Source organism: Aquarana catesbeiana, linkage group LG10 (assembly GCF_042186555.1).
Source record: "Aquarana catesbeiana isolate 2022-GZ linkage group LG10, ASM4218655v1, whole genome shotgun sequence".
NCBI lineage: Eukaryota > Metazoa > Chordata > Amphibia > Anura > Ranidae > Aquarana > Aquarana catesbeiana.
This window is the reverse complement of record NC_133333.1, coordinates 13474562-13492208: the sequence shown is the minus strand read 5'-3', so window position 1 is coordinate 13492208 and position 17647 is coordinate 13474562. Positions and strand designations below refer to the sequence as shown.

The following is a 17647-nucleotide window of genomic DNA, read 5'->3' as shown; positions in this document are numbered from 1 at the left end:
GTATGAATACTTATTCACGGCACCGTAGCGCCAATCCCTACCGACCAATCAGAGCGGTGCGGACGGAGCTCACCCAGAATCAGGATATTATTCTTCGGTATAATTCCAGGAAGGTGATTTGCTGAGTTCTGCACAAACCTCCAACATTTCACACATCAGTTAGTCGCAGATATTTGTACACTCAGCACTCGGAGGACGTCGCTCAGCAGCTTCTGTCTACAGAACAATTATCCAGAGTAAAAAATTAAAAAAAAAAAAAAAAAAAAAAAAAAAGAAGATTCTCGTACATTTTCTCATTGGAAAACCATTGCATTGGAACCAATACGTCTTATTGATCGGTCGCAGAGGCCGCTCCGGTTCTCTGGATGACGCGTTTCTCCGTCATGGTTGAGCTTTTCTCAAAGAGCTAAGAAGATTTAAAATGGTATTAAATCCAAAACCCCCCAAAAAAAATCAATGCTAGATGTGGTGGCTGCATTCGTTTTCTTTCATGTGTTTTTTTCCCCCTCTGTTTTCACCTGGTAATCTGGCCAGTAACACACCTTCTGTATTAAAGCGCCCCCCCCCCCCCCACACACACACACACACACTCTGGATGAAGAAGCACAGGAGGCACAGCATTATTGCCAATCTGGGGGGGGGGGGGGAGTGTTAAAAGTGCCCAAGGCGGATCTCCCTTGTGCCCAAGGCGATTGTCCCTAGTGCCTAAGGCAGATGTCCCTTGTGCCCACCCCCTTGGCCCAGACCTGAACCTATTTTGGACTCCCGATCAATGGAAAGTGGTTGAAATTGACTGAAATTTGCCATGTTTTCTGCCGTTTTTTAGCGTTATCCCCTCTCCCCGGTACGTCCACATAGACAAAAGTACTCACATGACTTCTTTTGCCGAAGTGCCCAAGGTGATTGTCCCTCCTGCCCACCCCCTTGGACCGGACCTGAACCTATTTGGGACTCCCGATGGATGGAAAGTAGTTAGAATTGAATGAAATTTGCCACGTGTAGGGCCGGATTTTAGCGTTATCCCCATTCCCCGGTACGTTCACATAGACACAAGTACTCACATGACTTCTTTTGCCGAAGTGCCCAAGGCGGCCTCCCATTCTGCCCACCCCTTAGCCTGGCCTCAATCGTGTTCAGTAGACTCTCGATGGACGGAAAGTAGTTGAAATTGACTGAAATGTGCCACGCGTTTTGCCGGCTCTATGTGTTGTCCCCTCTCCCCGGTACGTTCACATAGACACAAGAACCCATATCACTTCTCCTTTTGCTGAAGTGCCCAAAGCGGCTTCCCCCTCTGCCCAACCCTTGGCCCGACCCTGAACCTATTTGGGACTCCCGATGGATGGAAAGTAGTTGAAATTGACGGAAAATTGCCACGTGTATTGCCGGATTTTAGCGTTATCCCCTCTCCTTTGTACTTTCACACTGACACAAGTACTCACATGAGGTCTCCTTTTATGGAAATGCCCCCAAGGCGGCTGCTCCTTCTGCCCACCCCTTGGCCTGGCCTCACTCGTATTTTGGACTCCCAATGGATGGAAAGTAGTTGAAATTGACTGAAAATTGCCACATGCATTGCCGGTTCTTAGGGTTATCTCCTCTCCCCGGTATGTTCACATAGACAAAACTACTCACAGGATGTCTCCTTTTGCTGAAGGACCAAAGGCAGCTTCCCTTCTGCCCACCCTTGAACTTTGGGACTCCCGATGGATGGAAAATAATTGAAATTGACTGAAAATTGCCACATGTATAGCCGGTTCTTAGGGTTATCTCCTCTCCCCGGTATGTTCACATAGACAAAAGTAATCACAGGACGTCTCCTTTTTCTGAAGGACCCAAGGCGGCTTCCCCTTCTGCCCACTCCTGAACTTATTTGGGACTCCCAATGGATGGAGAGTAATTGAAATTGACTGAAAATTGCCACGTATATTGCCATTTTGATAGCGTTATCCCCTCTCCCCCCTACGTTCACATAGACACAAGTACTCACATGACTTTGGAACAGACGGGAGCAGCGATGATCATGGCATGTCCCTTCTTGCTGAGCGGACAGGTGATGTGAGATACTGACTCACAATGCTTTTCCTTTCGTAAGTCGCCCACTCCCACCTCTCCCATTGCTGTCTCTAATCCATCCGTCTGTCTCTGGCCGTCTGATGTCTGTGTGTCTCCCCCCCTCCCCTCCCCAGTTGTGTGCAGTCTCTGCCCTCTATGGGCTGTGCTAATCCCCCCCCCCCCCACAACCTCCGACAACCTCCGACACCCTCCGGACACTTTTCCTGCCAGTAGTCATTTTCCTCTTCCAGATACCGATATCACTCTGCAAAAGGCGGCAGAGATATCCCGATAAGAGGAACAAAACATTCACCAGATTGGGTTGGGAATCCTGGACCAGATAAATGAGGTCAGCCTTATATGTCTTGGATGTTCCAACAGTAGGATCTCCGCGCCTTAATTTTGGCCACCTTTGTGTGTCCCGATCTCCTCATCAGAACATAGCGAGATGGAGGGAACCCCTCATAATGGGCACAACAGGTGTACAGACCCGGGAACTCAGCACAGGGATGATGGGAACCCCTCATAATGGGCACAGCAGGTGTACAGACCCGGGAACTCAGCACAGGATGATGGGAACCCCTCATAATGGGCACAGCAGGTGTACAGACCCGGGAACTCAGCACAGGGATGATGGGAACCCCTCATAATGGGCACAGCAGGTGTACAGACCCGGGAACTCAGCACAGGGATGATGGGAACCCCTCATAATGGGCACAGCAGGTGTACAGACCCGGGAACTCAGCACAGGGATGATGGGAACCCCTCATAATGGGCACAGCAGGTGTACAGACCCGGGAACTCAGCACAGGGATGATGGGAACCCCTCATAATGGGCACAGCGGGTGTACAAACCTAGGAGCTCAGCACAGGGATGGTGGGAACCCCTCATAATGGGCACAGCGGGTGTACAAACCTAGGAGCTCAGCACAGGGATGGTGGGAACCCCTCAATGGGCACAGCAGGTGTACAGACCCGGGAACTCAGCACAGGGATGATGGGAACCCCTCATAATGGGCACAGCGGGTGTACAAACCTAGGAGCTCAGCACAGGGATGGTGGGAACCCCTCAATGGGCACAGCGGGTGTACAGACCTGGGAACTCAGCACAGGGATGGTGGGAACCCCTCATAATGGGCACAACAGGTGTACAGACCTGGGAACTCAGCACAGGGATGGTGGGAACTCCTCGTAATGGGCACAGCGGGAGTACAAACCTGGGAGCTCAGCACAGGGATGGTGGGAACCCCTCATAATGGGCACAACAGGTGTACAGACCCGGGAACTCAGCACAGGGATGATGGGAACCCCTCATAATGGGCACAACAGGTGTACAGACCCGGGAACTCAGCACAGGGATGGTGGGAACCCCTCATAATGGGCACAACAGGTGTACAGACCCGGGAACTCAGCACAGGGATGGTGGAACCCCTCATAATGGGCACAGCAGGTGTACAAACCTAGGAACTCAGCACAGGGATGGTGGGAACCCCTCATAATGGGCACATGATATTCTATAGATACAATAATAAATTGATACCTGAGCTTTTGTGAATGTACATAATGTAAAACACTGTGTGCATTGATGACATTATACATACTAATAATACTAATAATAAATACATTAAATACTCGGATTTTAGGGTCATACATCAAGCAATCACCAGATAATGTACAAGTAACAAAAACGCTACAAAAACATTGGAGCTGACAAAAATCTCCAAAGCTGAAATTTTTCCAGCCCGACGGAGGAATTTTGTTGTTCATAATTCGAATTGTTTAGAAAACCATGATGCCCGAGAAAAGGAAATTATAATTACACTGCGCATAATTTCCTTGTTAAATAAAAAAACTAATATAAACAGAAAGTTTAAAAAAAAAAAAACTCCTATTGTTTGGCTGAGGTCTAGAACACTGGAAGGATAAACACTGCACACATTTTTAATATTAAATAAACAGAGAACCACGGAAACAAAAAGGGTGCAAAAATAAACAGCAGACAAAAAATATTACAGAAATGGGCACAAATCCAAATGGCAAACAAATAAATAAAATTGGACACAATAAAAAAAAAAAAAAAAAAAAAAAAACTACAAATAAAATAAACAGGCACAAAAAAAAGCATGCAAAAAATAAATAAATAGGCACAAAATTAAACTAAAAAAAAATAAATAAGTAAATGCAAAAGTAATCAAAAAAGCAGGACCAAAAAATAAACTGCCTTAAAAATGTAATGTAAATGGTCACAAAAATAATCTAAAAATTAAACAAATAGGCACAAAAAAAAAGATAAAACTGCAAAGAAAAAAAAAACAAAAGCGAGTAATTAAAAAATAACTATAACAAATATATTATATATATATATATATATATATATATATACACACATACACACTCCCAAATTGTAAGCTCTAATGATCACGGCCCTGTAACTGTACTGTCTGCTCTCATATTATAAAGCGCTGCGCAAACTGTTGGTGCTATATAAATCCTGTATTATAATAATAACAAATATTAATAATACACATAGATAGATAGATAGATAGATAGATAGATAGATAGATAGATAGATAGATAGATAGATAGATAGATAGATAGATAGTGTAGAGTATGTATTGGCACAAAATAAACTTCAAAAATAAATAAATAATCTAAAAAAATAAAAAATAAATAGCCTCCAAATATAAACTTAAAAAAAAATTATATGATCTATAAAAATAGATGAATAGGCAAAAAAGGATAAACTAGCACAGAAAATGAACTGCAAAAAATAGGGAAGAGGGTTATTGCATTGATGTTGTTACAGGCAATTAGAAGGTAGACAATGGGATCTAGGGTTTTTATCACCATATTGATTATATATAAAGATATATAGATATATCTATCTATATAGCTATATAGATAGATATATCTATCTATATCTATCTATATCTCGATTTTGCTGTCCCATGTTGATGATTTCATGAGAAAAACTATCAAACGCACCCTGCAATGCCTCGTTATATGCATATTACATTATATCTAAAGCGTGAACTTCTGTAATTCGTTTTGGATGGAATGTGGAAGACCTAAAAACCACTGTCAGGTTTTTTTTTTCTTTTTTGCTTTTTATGGGTCCCTCTTGGGGAGATTCGTCCTCTTTATGTGTCGGCACCACTGTCCCAAGGACCGGCATTATTAGAAATCCCCAATTTTTCAGCTGTCCCCAGGAGGTGAGGGGAAATGCTCCAATGGGGACACCCATTCTGGGGGCAACTAAGAGTGGATTTCCCTTCGGAGAGATTTCCTTTCACTTCCTCTTGTGTTTCAGGGACAGGAAATGAAGGGAAATGTCTCCATCGGGGACATAGCAAAAAAAAGAAAAGACCTAGAAAAGGTCCTAACCCTTATCTACTCCATCCGCAACTTAAAAAATGGCTTTATATTGAAATGTTTTTGTTTGTAGACATTCCAGTGGACATCCAAAACTGCATTTTCTAAAAGACAGCACTTCAAAGAGACCCTGTCCCAAATAGCACAGTACAAACAAGCACTTTAAATGTTAACTTGCAGCATTTTTCTTTTACATAAATGACTTGTTTTCACTCGCAATGTGCCTTTGAAATTGCTAAAAAATGTGACTACTCCGGGAAGAGTTAATTGCCTAGCACAGCCCCCCCCCCCCTCTGCCCTTACATGTCACAGCCCTTGCCCCTTTTGCAAGCTTATAATTACTGTCTGTGCTGGCCCAGCTCCTCCCCCCACTCCCTACATAGCCATAAGTGGGGAATTTAGCAAATCAGGAGGCAGAGACGGTGGCAGAATTATTAGCTGGAGAATAGAGCCCGATTCCCAGAGAGCCAGCATTTCTGGGTAAAAGTGGAACGTTATAGGGTGTGTCACTTGAGTGACAGCTCTGAGTCTGCCGGGGGCTGCTGACATCACGTTCAAGATGGCGGCACCCACCAGAAGTCTCAGGACTCCCGTCAACTAGGCAAAGTAAGGTGAGCGCCCCAGGCAGCACTGGGGGGGGGGGGCAGCGCTGAGGCTGGAGTATCCGTTCCATACACCTGCCATGTGTATTGCTAAGCTGGTTGCTAGGATGCTGTCGGCTGGGCTGCACAGCATCACTGGTGCAGGCTGCATGGACCAGCCACCTGTGCGCTAATAGCCATGGGTGCTGTGCGGTCCCGTTGCCAGCATCCTACCAACCAAATCATTGGTTGGTAGGATGCTAGCAGTGGGGCCACAGCATCCTAGCAATCAAAGGGTGGCAAAAATGGGGCAGCATTTGGGGCTGGAGTGCCCATACCATACACTCTCTCCTTGCTGCAACTCAGTAATGTTGCCCTGTATACACAGCAGCATTGCTGAGCTGGCTGCTAGGACGCTGGCGGCTGGACTGCATAGCATCATTGGTTGTTATGGTGCAGGCAGCTGCCTGCACCATAACAACCAATGAAGCTGTAGGGACCAGCCGCCTGAGCACTAGCAGCCACAGGCGCTGTACGGTCCCGTTGCCAGGTTCCTAGCAACCAATGACACACAGTATCATTGGTTGCTAGGATGCTAGCGGTTGGGCCACAGCATCATGGATTGCTGTGCCAGCATCCTAGCAATCAAAGGGTGGCAAAAATGAGGTTAGGATGTCCACACCATACACTCTCTCTTTGCTGCAACTCGGTAATGTTATACACAGGGCAGCATTGCTGAGCTGGCTGCTAGGACGCTGGAGGCTGGGCTGCATAGTATCATTGGTTGTTATGGTGACCATAACAACCAATGAAGCTTTACGGACCAGCCGCCTGAGTGCTAGCAACCATAGGCGCTGTATGGTCCCACTGCCAGGTTCCTAGCCACCAATGACACACAGTACCATTGGTTGCTAGGATGCTAGCGGTTGGGCCACAGCATCATGAGTTGCTGTGCCAGCATCCTAGCAATCAAAGGGTGGCAAAAATGGGGTTAGGATGTCCATACCATACACTCTCTCTTTGCTGCAACTCGGTAATGTTGCCCTGTATACACAGGGCAGCATTGCTGAGCTGGCTGCTAGGACTCTTGGGCTACACAGCATCATTGGTTGTTATGGTGTAGGCAGCCGCCTGCAACATAACCAATGAAGCTATACGGACCAGCCACCTGTGTGCTAGCAACCATGGTCGCTGTGCTGTCCCGCTGCCAGCACCCTAGCAACCAATGACATTATGTCATTGGTTGCTAGGATGCGAATGATGGGGCCACAGCATCATGCATTGCTCTGTCAGCATCCTATCAATCACAGAGGGAAGGGCACCAAAAATGGGGCAGCATCTAGGGCTGGAGTGTCCAAAGCCTACACCTTATCCTTAGTGCAGCTTGGTAATGTTGCCCTGTATACATGGCAGCATTGCTGAGCTGGCTGCTAGGACTCTGGCGGCTGAGCTACACAGCATCATTGGTTGTTATGTTATGTGGGGCTACAGCATCATGGTTTGCTCTGCCAGCATACTAGCAATCTCAGGGGGGGGGGGTGGCAAAAATGGGGCAGCCAACTGCAACATAACAACCAATAAAGCTGTACGGAACAGCCACCTGCATGCTAACAACCATAGGTGCTGTCCCGCTGCTAGCATCCTAGCAACCAATGACACTGTACCATTGGTTGCCATGGTGCTAGCAATGGGGCCACAGCATCACGGATTGCTCTGCCAGCATCCTAGCAATCTCAGGGGGAAGGGTGGCAAAAATGGGGTGACATCTGGAGTGACCACGGGACAAAGTATAGTGGGATCTGAAAAACATTTAAAAGCCAGTATGCCCCCCCCCCCCCCCCCATAATCTCCAGTAGGAAATCCATCCCCCCCATTACCATTATAGATAGTTTACCACAATTACCACAATAGATTCGTTTTTGTCTGGTCACTGTTGAATCTATCTATTAATATTATTTTAACCCTGATTTTCTTAGCCCTGATGAAGGAGGAGTTGCCCCCGAAACACGTTGGCTTTCACCTCCTGATCTTTCGTCAAGATTAAAGTGAAAGTAAACCCCCTTATCGTTTTTAGCCAAGAAAGCTGCCATCTCGGCCTCCGTTTGATCTCCAACTGCCATGTGATGAGTTATGACAGCAGCCATTGGATGGTTTGACAGTTTGGTTGAAACCACGACCAATGCGAGGGTTACATTCCCGGCACGTGCCAGGTCATGGCTTTCTATCTACTCTGAACAGTTGACACCAACCCAGTTATATTCCCGGCACATGCCAGGTCATGGCTTTCTATCTACTCTGAACAGTTGACACCACAACCACACCCACCGGATATAGGCGCAAACGCCCACCTATCCCAAGCTGCCAGAAAGCAAACGGGAGGCCATGCATGCGCAGTGCACACTCCAATGGGTGCACCAGAGCACGTAGGGCGGTATGCCCATCTACGTCATGCATTGGCAGTGAGGCAGGGGTGCTGGATGACCCTGTGCGGGGCACCGCAGTCCAGAACAGTAGAGTGAGTGCATGCAGGCAGGAAGTAGCTGCAAAGAAGCTAGAGAAGATCAGCAGCTGTGTAATGCAAAAAAAAAAAGAAAAAAAATCACCTTTACACGTCAGCCAACATATCAGCGGGTTGGACCCCTTAAAAAAACAGATAGCGATCCAAACGGCGGCCAGCTCGGCTTCTCAGGAAGTCATGTTACAAATTTGGCAGCTTCTGCGGTTGCAACACTTTCGTTTTAAGCTCAAGAGAAAAATAGTGTGTGGGGTTTGTGTCTCCCCTGCCTTACGGCCTGCCACGTTTTCAGCCTGCAACAATTGCAACATTGTATCCCAAAACACACACAGCACGTGTGCCCCTCTGCAGACCCCCCCTTGCCCCCCCCCCCAACAACGCACCATCACACCATCACCTCCCACAGCAAATCACCAATCACTGAGCATTTTGTACCGGCGACAACATGCATCCATCAACACAAAAACAAACACAAAAAAAAAAAAACTGTCACATCTGCAGCAGCCTGCAAAGTCAGCCGACCGGCTTAAATGCCCTTTTTTTTTCTTCCCGTTCTGCATCCCCCCCAGAGCGTACCAAACACAACCCGGGGGGGGGGGGGGGGCCACTCTGCTTCAGAGGGCCCACAATGACCACCAATGTAAAATAAAGAAGGGGGGGGGAATTGGACTGGCACTCACTCAATCATAATCGTGTCCTCCGCGTGTTCCCGGGGCCAACCCACGCTTTTTTTCAGGCTAACGTCTTACGGCCGGCGGTCCTCATGCTCGCTCGCTGCGTCTGTGCGGGTCTCGTGGCGCCGTTGCCTTTCTTTTTTTTCCCCCGGGATCATTGTCTTTGATTTTATCCGGATGGCGGCTCTCTTTTTTTGGCCATGAAGGCTCGTCGCAGGATTTTCTCCGGCGAATTTATTTTCGCAGGTTTGGTTTGTTTTTTTTTTTTTCTTCGCCGGTAGCGGTGCCGCCTCCTCTGCCGCTGGGCTAAGCTGCCTCCGCTGGCTGCCTGGATGTGTCTTTGTGAGGGTACATGTGCTCCCTTTGTGTACGCGGCGGTGGTGGTGGTGGTGGGGGTTCTCTCCGGTCTATGCAGGCGATGGCGTTATGTTTCCCCCATGATGTCCCCTCTTTCCGATCCCCCCCCCCAGGGCCTTTGTGCGGAGAGGATTCCCAGTTCCTGGCTTGCTTGTATGGATTTCTCCAGCATCGAAAAAGCTTTTCGGAAATTTGACACTCGACCTTCCTCTTCTCCCCCCTCCTCCTCCTCCTCCTCCTCCTCCTTCACTGCTGGTGTCTCATCTACTCTCTCTCCTCCCCCTTTTCTCTAAAAGGAGAGGGGAAATGAGGAAAAAAAAGGCAATATGCAACAGGCAGCAGATGTGTCACAGCCCCCCCCCCCCCCTCTCCAGCAGCCATGCTGCCGCACAGACAGGGTCCCAGGGATATTACGTAGTCGCTTCTCTGAGAGAGAGGTGGGGGGGGGGGGCGCATTGGTGGGATGCCGCAGTCAAATTTGCAAATTGCTTTGCGAAATGACTCCGGCTTTGGATCCTGCTGGGAAAACGTTGGATTGCCGCCTGCGATACATTTTATTCTTTTTTTTTTTTGCAAATAGGAAAATAAAAAGCTTCTTTCGAAAAAGCGGAACTTATCTAATTAAAATGGAACATCAAATGTTACAATTAACAGTATAAAAATAAAGGATTGGGAGCCCGGTCCCCAACCAGGCTACCACGAGGACAATGGCGGCAATTGGACTATCGCGGTACAGTAGGACAGTGAAGTTCAAATATATGGTATACAAATTATAAAAATATTATATTTCTATATTTGTATACCTGTCATATATTTGAACGTCACTGTCCTACTGTACCGCGATAGTCCAATTGCCGCCATTGTCCTCGTGGTAGCCTGGTTGGGGTCCGGGCTCCCAATCCTTTATTTTTATACTGTTAATCGAAAAAGCGGAACTTATCTAATAAAATGAAACATCAAATGTTACAATTAACAGTGTAAAAATAAAGGATTGGGAGCCCGGTCCCCAACCAGGCTACCACGAGGGCAATGGCGGCAATTGGACTATCGCGGTACAGTAGGACAGTAAAGATCAAATATATGACAGGTATACAAATTATAAAAATATAAAAATATTATATTTTTATACCTGTCATATATTTGAACGTCACTGTCCTACTGTACCGCGATAGTCCAATTGCCGCTGTTGTCCTCATGGTAGCCTGGTTGGGGACCGGGCTCCCAATCCTTTATTTCTGGATTCCTGGATGATGGTACAAGCTTCTCAATCTATATCTTTAGCAATCAATTATAGAGGCCACACCCATTTCCTTAAAATTAACAGTATGTTGCTGGATTACTGCAGTTGACAGTCTTATACACAAATAAATAAATAAATAAATAAATAAATAAATATTGAATGGTGCTGTGTTTGCTGATGGGAGATATAGACCTTCTGGATGATGAATGTGGATGGAAGATGAGTCAAGATACATTGGCTAGATAGCAAATAGTATTATGGCGTTGCTTTGTTTGCCATCAGTTAGATCGGACTTTCTCAACCTTTTCAACAGGGAGGAACCCTTGAAATAACCTTTCGGTCTCAGGGAACCCCTGTTAAAAATGGCTATTTCTACAACTCATCTAAATGGCTATATCTACAACTCATGATAAGTTCTTGGGATGGTCAATGGAAGAGTGCTCCTTAGATCTGTGGTCTTGGGGAAGAATTTCCCCCTCCTACAGCTAAAAAGATCATTGGTGTCACTGGGAACTTATCTGAGAGGCAAAAATCGGTCATTGCTAAAGGAACCCCTAGCAACCATTGGAGGAACCCTTGGGTTCCACAGAACCCTGGTTGAGAAACCCTGAGTTTAGATGAATTGATCTTTTACCCTTTTCAAATGAGTGAGCATCTCCCTGTCAAAATGTACCATTAAGTAATATCCTTATATTATTAAGGGACTGGTTGAATGAATGAATGACTTGTATAGCGCTGCAAATGCGAACTGATTCGCCTCAAGGCGCTTGGTCCATCCTGTGGGTCCAGCTTGCTAGAAGAGGAAGGTCTTGAGTTTTTTCCTGAAGGCCTGATGGTTTTCTTCCATGCGGATGTTGGTCGGTAGAGTGTTCCATAGCCGTGGTCCTTGGACTGCGAATCTTCGTTCTCCCTTCGATTTGTAGTGGGATTTGGGAACGTGGAGGATGGTTGATGGGAGTAATTGCAGGGCTTTATGTGTCTTGGTGTGTGGTGGATCCCTATACCCCCCTCTCCTTCCTTCTCCAACTAGGACTCCATCTTTTATACGGGTCATTGGATCGCTCTCTCTCATGACACCTGGCACGCCATTTTTTTGCGGGTTCCTCATAGATGATCTCTGTTCTAAGTCAAGACTATAAGCTCCTGAAGAAGCAAAGATGTGAAACGCGTCGACCTCTTGACGTCTGCAATAACAGCGATCTTTAATCCATTAATACCCGAGTATTTTTCTAATGGTTTTATATTTGTAAAATATTTTTTAACTTTTTGTAATAAAGATATTAAGTAATATTTTGTTTCTATGTCCCTTACTGGTACCGTTAAAGTCCATCATATCAGTTCTATCTCTTAAAATATTTATAGGATGAGGTGCTCCTATAGCCCATTTAACTTTTCTATGTATAAATAAATTTAAAAAATAATATATTTATTATTATTATTATTATTATACAGGATTTATATAGCGCTGACAGTTTACGCAGCGCTTTACAACATGAGGGCAGACAGTACAAGTACAATACAATTCAATACAGGAGGAATCAGAGGGCCCTGCTCGTTAGAGCTTACAATCTAGGAGGGAGGGTCAAGTTATACAAAAGGGTAATAGCTGTGGGGGATGAGCTAATGGAGAAAATAGTGCAGTTGTTAGATGGAGGCAGGATAGGCTTCTCTCAAGAGGAAAGTTTTCAGGGATCGCCTAAAAGTGGATACATTTGGAGACAGTCTGACAGATTGGGGTAGGGAATTCCAGAGGATGGGCGAGGCCTCGGGAGAAGTCCTGGAGGTGAGTATGGAAGGAGTTGACGAGGGAGCTAGAGAGCAGGAGGCCTTGGGAGGAACGAAGAGGGCAATTAGGTTGGTATTTTGAGACTAGGTTAGTGATGTAGCTGGGGGCAGAGTTGTGGATGGCTTTGTAACTTATTGTTAGTATTTTGAATTTAATTTGTTGGGCGAGTGGCAGTCAATGGAGGGATTGGCAGAGAGGAGTAGCAGACACGGAGCGGTTGGTAAGGTGGATGAGTCTGGCAGCAGCATTCATGAGGGACTGAAGGGGGGATAGTCTGTTTAAAGGTAAGCCAATGAGGAGTGAGTTGCAGTAGTCAAGGCGGGAGATAACCAGGGAGTGAATCAGGAGCTTTGTGCTTTCATTGGTTAGAAAGGGACGTAGTTATATAATAGTTATATATTCATAGTAAATATTTTTATATATACATATATTAGGGTTGCACCGATACCCTTCTTTTATCGTTTATCGGTGAGTATGAATACCAATACCGAGTACCGAAAAATGTATGTCTATATACTGTATATAGATATTTATCGATATACAGTATCTCACAAAAGTGAGTACACCCCTCACATTTTTGGAAACATTTTCTTCTATCTTTTCATGTGACAACACTGAAGAAATGACACTTTGCTACAATGTAAAGTAGTGAGTGTACAGCTTGTATAACAGTGTAAATTTGCTGTCCCCTCAAAATAACTCAACACACAGCCATTATTGTCTAAACCGCTGGCAACAAAAGTGAGTACACCCCTAAGTGAAAATGTCCAAATTGGGCCCGAAGTGTCAATATTTTGTGTGGTCACCATTATTTTCCAGCACTGACTTAACCCTCTTGGGCATGGAGTTCACCAGAGCTTCACAAATTGCCACTGGAGTCCTCTTCCCCTCCTCCATGATGACATCACAGAGCTGGTGGATGTTAGAGACCTTGCGCTCCTCCACCTTCCATTTGAGGATGTCCCACAGATGCTCAATAAGGTTTAGGTCTGGAGACATGCTTGGTCAGTCCATCACCTTTACCCTCAGCTTCTTTAGCAAGGCAGTGATCATCTTGGAGGTGTGTTTGGGGTTGTTATCATGTTGGAATACTGCCCTGCGGCCCAGTCTCTGAAGGGAGGGGATCATGCTCTGCTTCAGTATGTCACAGTACATGTTGGCATTCATGGTTCCCTCAATGATCTGTAACTCCCCAGTGCCGGCATATATATATATATATATATATATATATATATTATATATATATTTATTAAAAATAAATAAATAAATATATATATATATATATATATATATATATATATATATATATATATATTACTGTGCAAAGGTTTTAGGCAGGTGTGAACAAATGCCTTCAAACCAGCATCAATTCTTCTTGGTATTCTTGCACACAGTTTTTGAAGTGGCTCGGCAGGTAGGTTGCATAACTTCCAACTGTCCCTGATTTCAAGGGACTATCCTTTATTCAGGATTCAAGTCCCTCTGTCCCTCTTTCCTCCTCATTTGTCCCTCATTTTGGTCTGATCTATAGAGTTGTATATAAAACTCATTTTTTAATCTTTCAAACATGTTTCCCAGCGCTAAACCTTTCATCCAATGTCTAAATGGCTACATTTGTAAATGTTAAAAGCCAATATAAAGGAATAGTAGTGGTATAAAAAAAAAGCACTTGTGGGTTTTACTAATCATCTTTTTTGCATAATTCTCCTTTAAGGGGGGGGGGGGGGGGGCGTGGCAGGGGGTGTGTCCTATGCCTACATACTTTTGCTCACAGGTGTCCCTTGTTCCCATCTCAGAAAGTTGTCAGGTAGGTTGTTCTAAACATCTTGGAGAACTAAGCACCGATCTTCTGTGGATGTTGGTTGCCTCCAATCCTTCTGTCTCTTCATGTCATCCCAGACAGACTCCATGATGGGGAGATCAGGGCTCTGTGGGGGCCAAAACCATCACTTCCAGGATTCCTTGTTTTTTTTTTTTTGTTTTTTTTTTTTACACTGAAGATAGTTCTTAATAATTTTGGCTGTATGTTTGGGGTGGTTGTCCTGTTGCAGAATAAATTTGAGGCCAATCACACTCCTCCCTGATGGTATGGCATGGGAAGACCCAGGAACTCATGGCTGAGATCTCACCAATGGAGTCACCAAGAGATGTAAGAAACATTCCGGGGGTGTATGACTCTCCGGGGGTGTACGACTCTCCGGGGGTGTAGGACTCTCCGGGGATGTATGGCTCTCCGGGGGTGTAGGACTCTCCAGGGATGAAGGACTCTCCGGGGGTGTAGGACTCTCCGGGGGTGTAGGACTCTCTGGGGATGTAGGACTCTCCGGGGGTGTAGGACTCTCCGGGGGTGTATGGCTCTCCGGGGGTGTAGGACTCTCCGGGGATGTAGGACTCTCCGGGGGTGTAGGACTCTCCGGGGGTGTAGGACTCTCCGGGGGTGTATGACTCTCCGGGGCTGTAGGACTCTCCGGGGGTGTATGACTCTCCGGGGGGTGTATGACTCTCCGGGCTGTAGGACTCTCCGGGGGTGTATGACTCTCCGGGGGTGTATGACTCTCCGGGGGTGTAGAACTCTCCGCGGGTGTATGGCTCTCCGCGGGTGTATGGCTCTCCGGGGGTGTAGGACTCTCCGGGGGTGTAGGACTCTCCAGGGGGTGTAGGACTCTCTGGGGGTGTATGGCTCTCCGGGGGTGTAGGACTCTCCGGGGGTGTAGGACTTTCCGGGGGTGTATGGCTCTACGGGGGTGTAGGGCTCTCCGGGGGTGTATGGCTCTCCAGGGGTGTAGGGCTCTCCGGGGGTGTAGGACTCTCCGGGGGGTGTAGGACTCTCCGAGGGTGTATGGCTCTCCGGGGGTGTAGGACTCTCCGGGGGCGTATGGCTCTCCGGGGGTGTAGGACTCTCCGGGGGTGTATGGCTCTCCGGGGGTGTAGGACTCTCCGGGGGTGTATGGCTCTTCGGGGGTGTAGGACTCTCCGGGGGTGTAGGACTCTCTGGGGGTGTAGGACTCTCCGGGGGTGTAGGACTCTCCAGGGGGTGTAGGACTCTCCGGGGGGTGTAGGACTCACCGGGGGTGTATGGCTCTCCGGGGGTGTAGGACTCTCCGGGGGTGTATGGCTCTCCGGGGGTGTAGGACTCTCCGGGGGTGTAGGACTCTCCGGGGGTGTAGGACTCTCCAGGGGGTGTAGGACTCTCCGGGGGTGTAGGACTCTCCGGGGGTGTATGGCTCTCCGGGGGTGTAGGACTCTCCGGGGGTGTATGGCTCTCCGGGGGTGTAGGACTCTCCGGGGGTGTAGGACTCTCTGGGGGTATAGGACTCTCCGGGGGTGTAGGACTCTCCAGGGGGTGTAGGACTCTCCGGGGGTGTAGGACTCTCTGGGGGTATAGGACTTTCCGGGGGTGTAGGACTCTCCAGGGGGTGTAGGACTCTCCGGGGGTGTATGGCTCTCCGGGGGTGTAGGACTCTCCGGGGGTGTATGGCTCTCCGGGGGTGTAGGACTCTCCGGGGGTGTAGGACTCTCCGGGGGTGTATGGTTCTCCAGGGGTGTAGGACTCTCCGGGGGTGTAGGGCTCTCCGGGGGTGTAGGACTCTCCGGGGGTGTAGGACTCTCTGGGGGTGTAGGACTCTCCGGGGGTGTAGGACTCTCCGGGGGTGTATGGCTCTCCGGGGGTGTAGGGCTCTCCGGGGGTGTAGGGCTCTCCGGGGGTGTAGGACTCTCCAGGGGGTGTAGGACTCTCCGGGGGTGTAGGACTCTCCAGGGGGTGTAGGACTCTCCGGGGGTGTATGGCTCTCCGGGGGTGTATGGCTCTCCGGGGGTGTAGGGCTCTCCGGGGGTGTAGGACTCTCCAGGGGTGTAGGACTCTCCGGCATCCACCAAAAAACTGAAATGTCACTCTTCAAAGATGAATAGTGATCTGCGGCTGTACTGTGACACCTTCTATAGTTTGAGGTCATTGTAGCTTTGTGTGTTTTTACAATGGTTTGTCTCTAAGGAGTTATTTTTTTAGTCTCTCGGCTGACACCATATCCCCAGAATCCTCGGTGAGCAGGCTGGATTAGGTGTACTGTAGCCCCATGTTATGTGTATTTAGTGCGCGCGTTTTCGCTCTATTGTGCGCCGCGGTGGTACCAGGTCCATGTGATCCCGGTAACCATTTTTTTTTCCAATACACAAAGCGACCGGCCTCTCCAGTTACCCTCCCGGAGGTTGGATGTCAGGGTCTCGCAGAGTGCAGACGTCAAGCTCCTGTCTGATAGCCGGGTCACATGGTGCCGGCCCTATCCATCAACAAAAAATTGTGGGGAAATCGAACGTACTGCACCGTACACCAATCAAACGTGTGCTGCAGGGTGAGGAATAGGAGCCAGGCACAGCAGGCATGTGCCTAGGGGCCGCAGACATAGAGGGGCACAGCTTGCCTTAACCTCAATCTTCTTTCCAAGTTTCCCACGGAGGCAGGCTGGGGCTGGCACTCTGCAAGATACTCCAATCAGCCTTATCCTTATACACCTGGAGCAGCGGTTCTGTTTCAGGGTCTTGGCGATCTTCTTATAGCCTAGGCCATCTTTATGTGGAGCAACAATTCTTTTTTTCAGATCCTCAGAGAGTTCTTTGCCATGAGGTGCCATGTTGAACTTCCAGTGACCAGTATGAGAGAGTGAGAGCGATAACACCAAATTTAACACACCTGCTCCCCATTCACACCTGAGACCTTGTAACACGAACGAGTCACATGACACCGGGGAGGGAAAATGTCTAATTGGGCCCAATTTGGACATTTTCACTTAAAAATGTGAGGGGTGTACTCACCTTTGTGAGATACTGTATCAGTAATTTTACACATCTACATAAATGTAGTCCTGATGTCATATTATACAGCAAAAGGAATGAAAACCTTTATCTTTTGTAGTCCAACTTCAGCCAAAAAATATCTGATTTTTATATTATATCAACGCTTTAAAGACACAGACGGAAATAAAAAATGTTCTGTTCAAAAAAAAAAAAAAGTACAGTTCTGTTTCAAATAATGCTTTGTGTATTGACATACCTCCTTAGACCTTAGACCTC

General features: G+C 47.2%; 1 protein-coding gene across 3 annotated transcripts in view; it reads right to left on the bottom strand.

Annotated features, from left to right (window-relative positions):
- The window catches only part of GRAMD1A (GRAM domain containing 1A), a 136509-nt gene extending 126617 nt beyond the window's left edge, over positions 1-9892 (bottom strand). Inside the window, exon 1 of one of the 3 annotated variants that reach the window (XM_073601662.1) lies at positions 9204-9892. In XM_073601662.1, the coding sequence (XP_073457763.1) occupies positions 9204-9211 (8 nt within the window). In that variant the 5' untranslated portion in view covers positions 9212-9892. Of the gene's footprint in view, positions 1-1990; positions 2168-9203 lie in introns of those variants that run through there. The other 2 variants (XM_073601660.1, XM_073601661.1) reach the window with 2 other exon arrangements.
- Positions 9893-17647: the final 7755 nt, after the last annotated feature.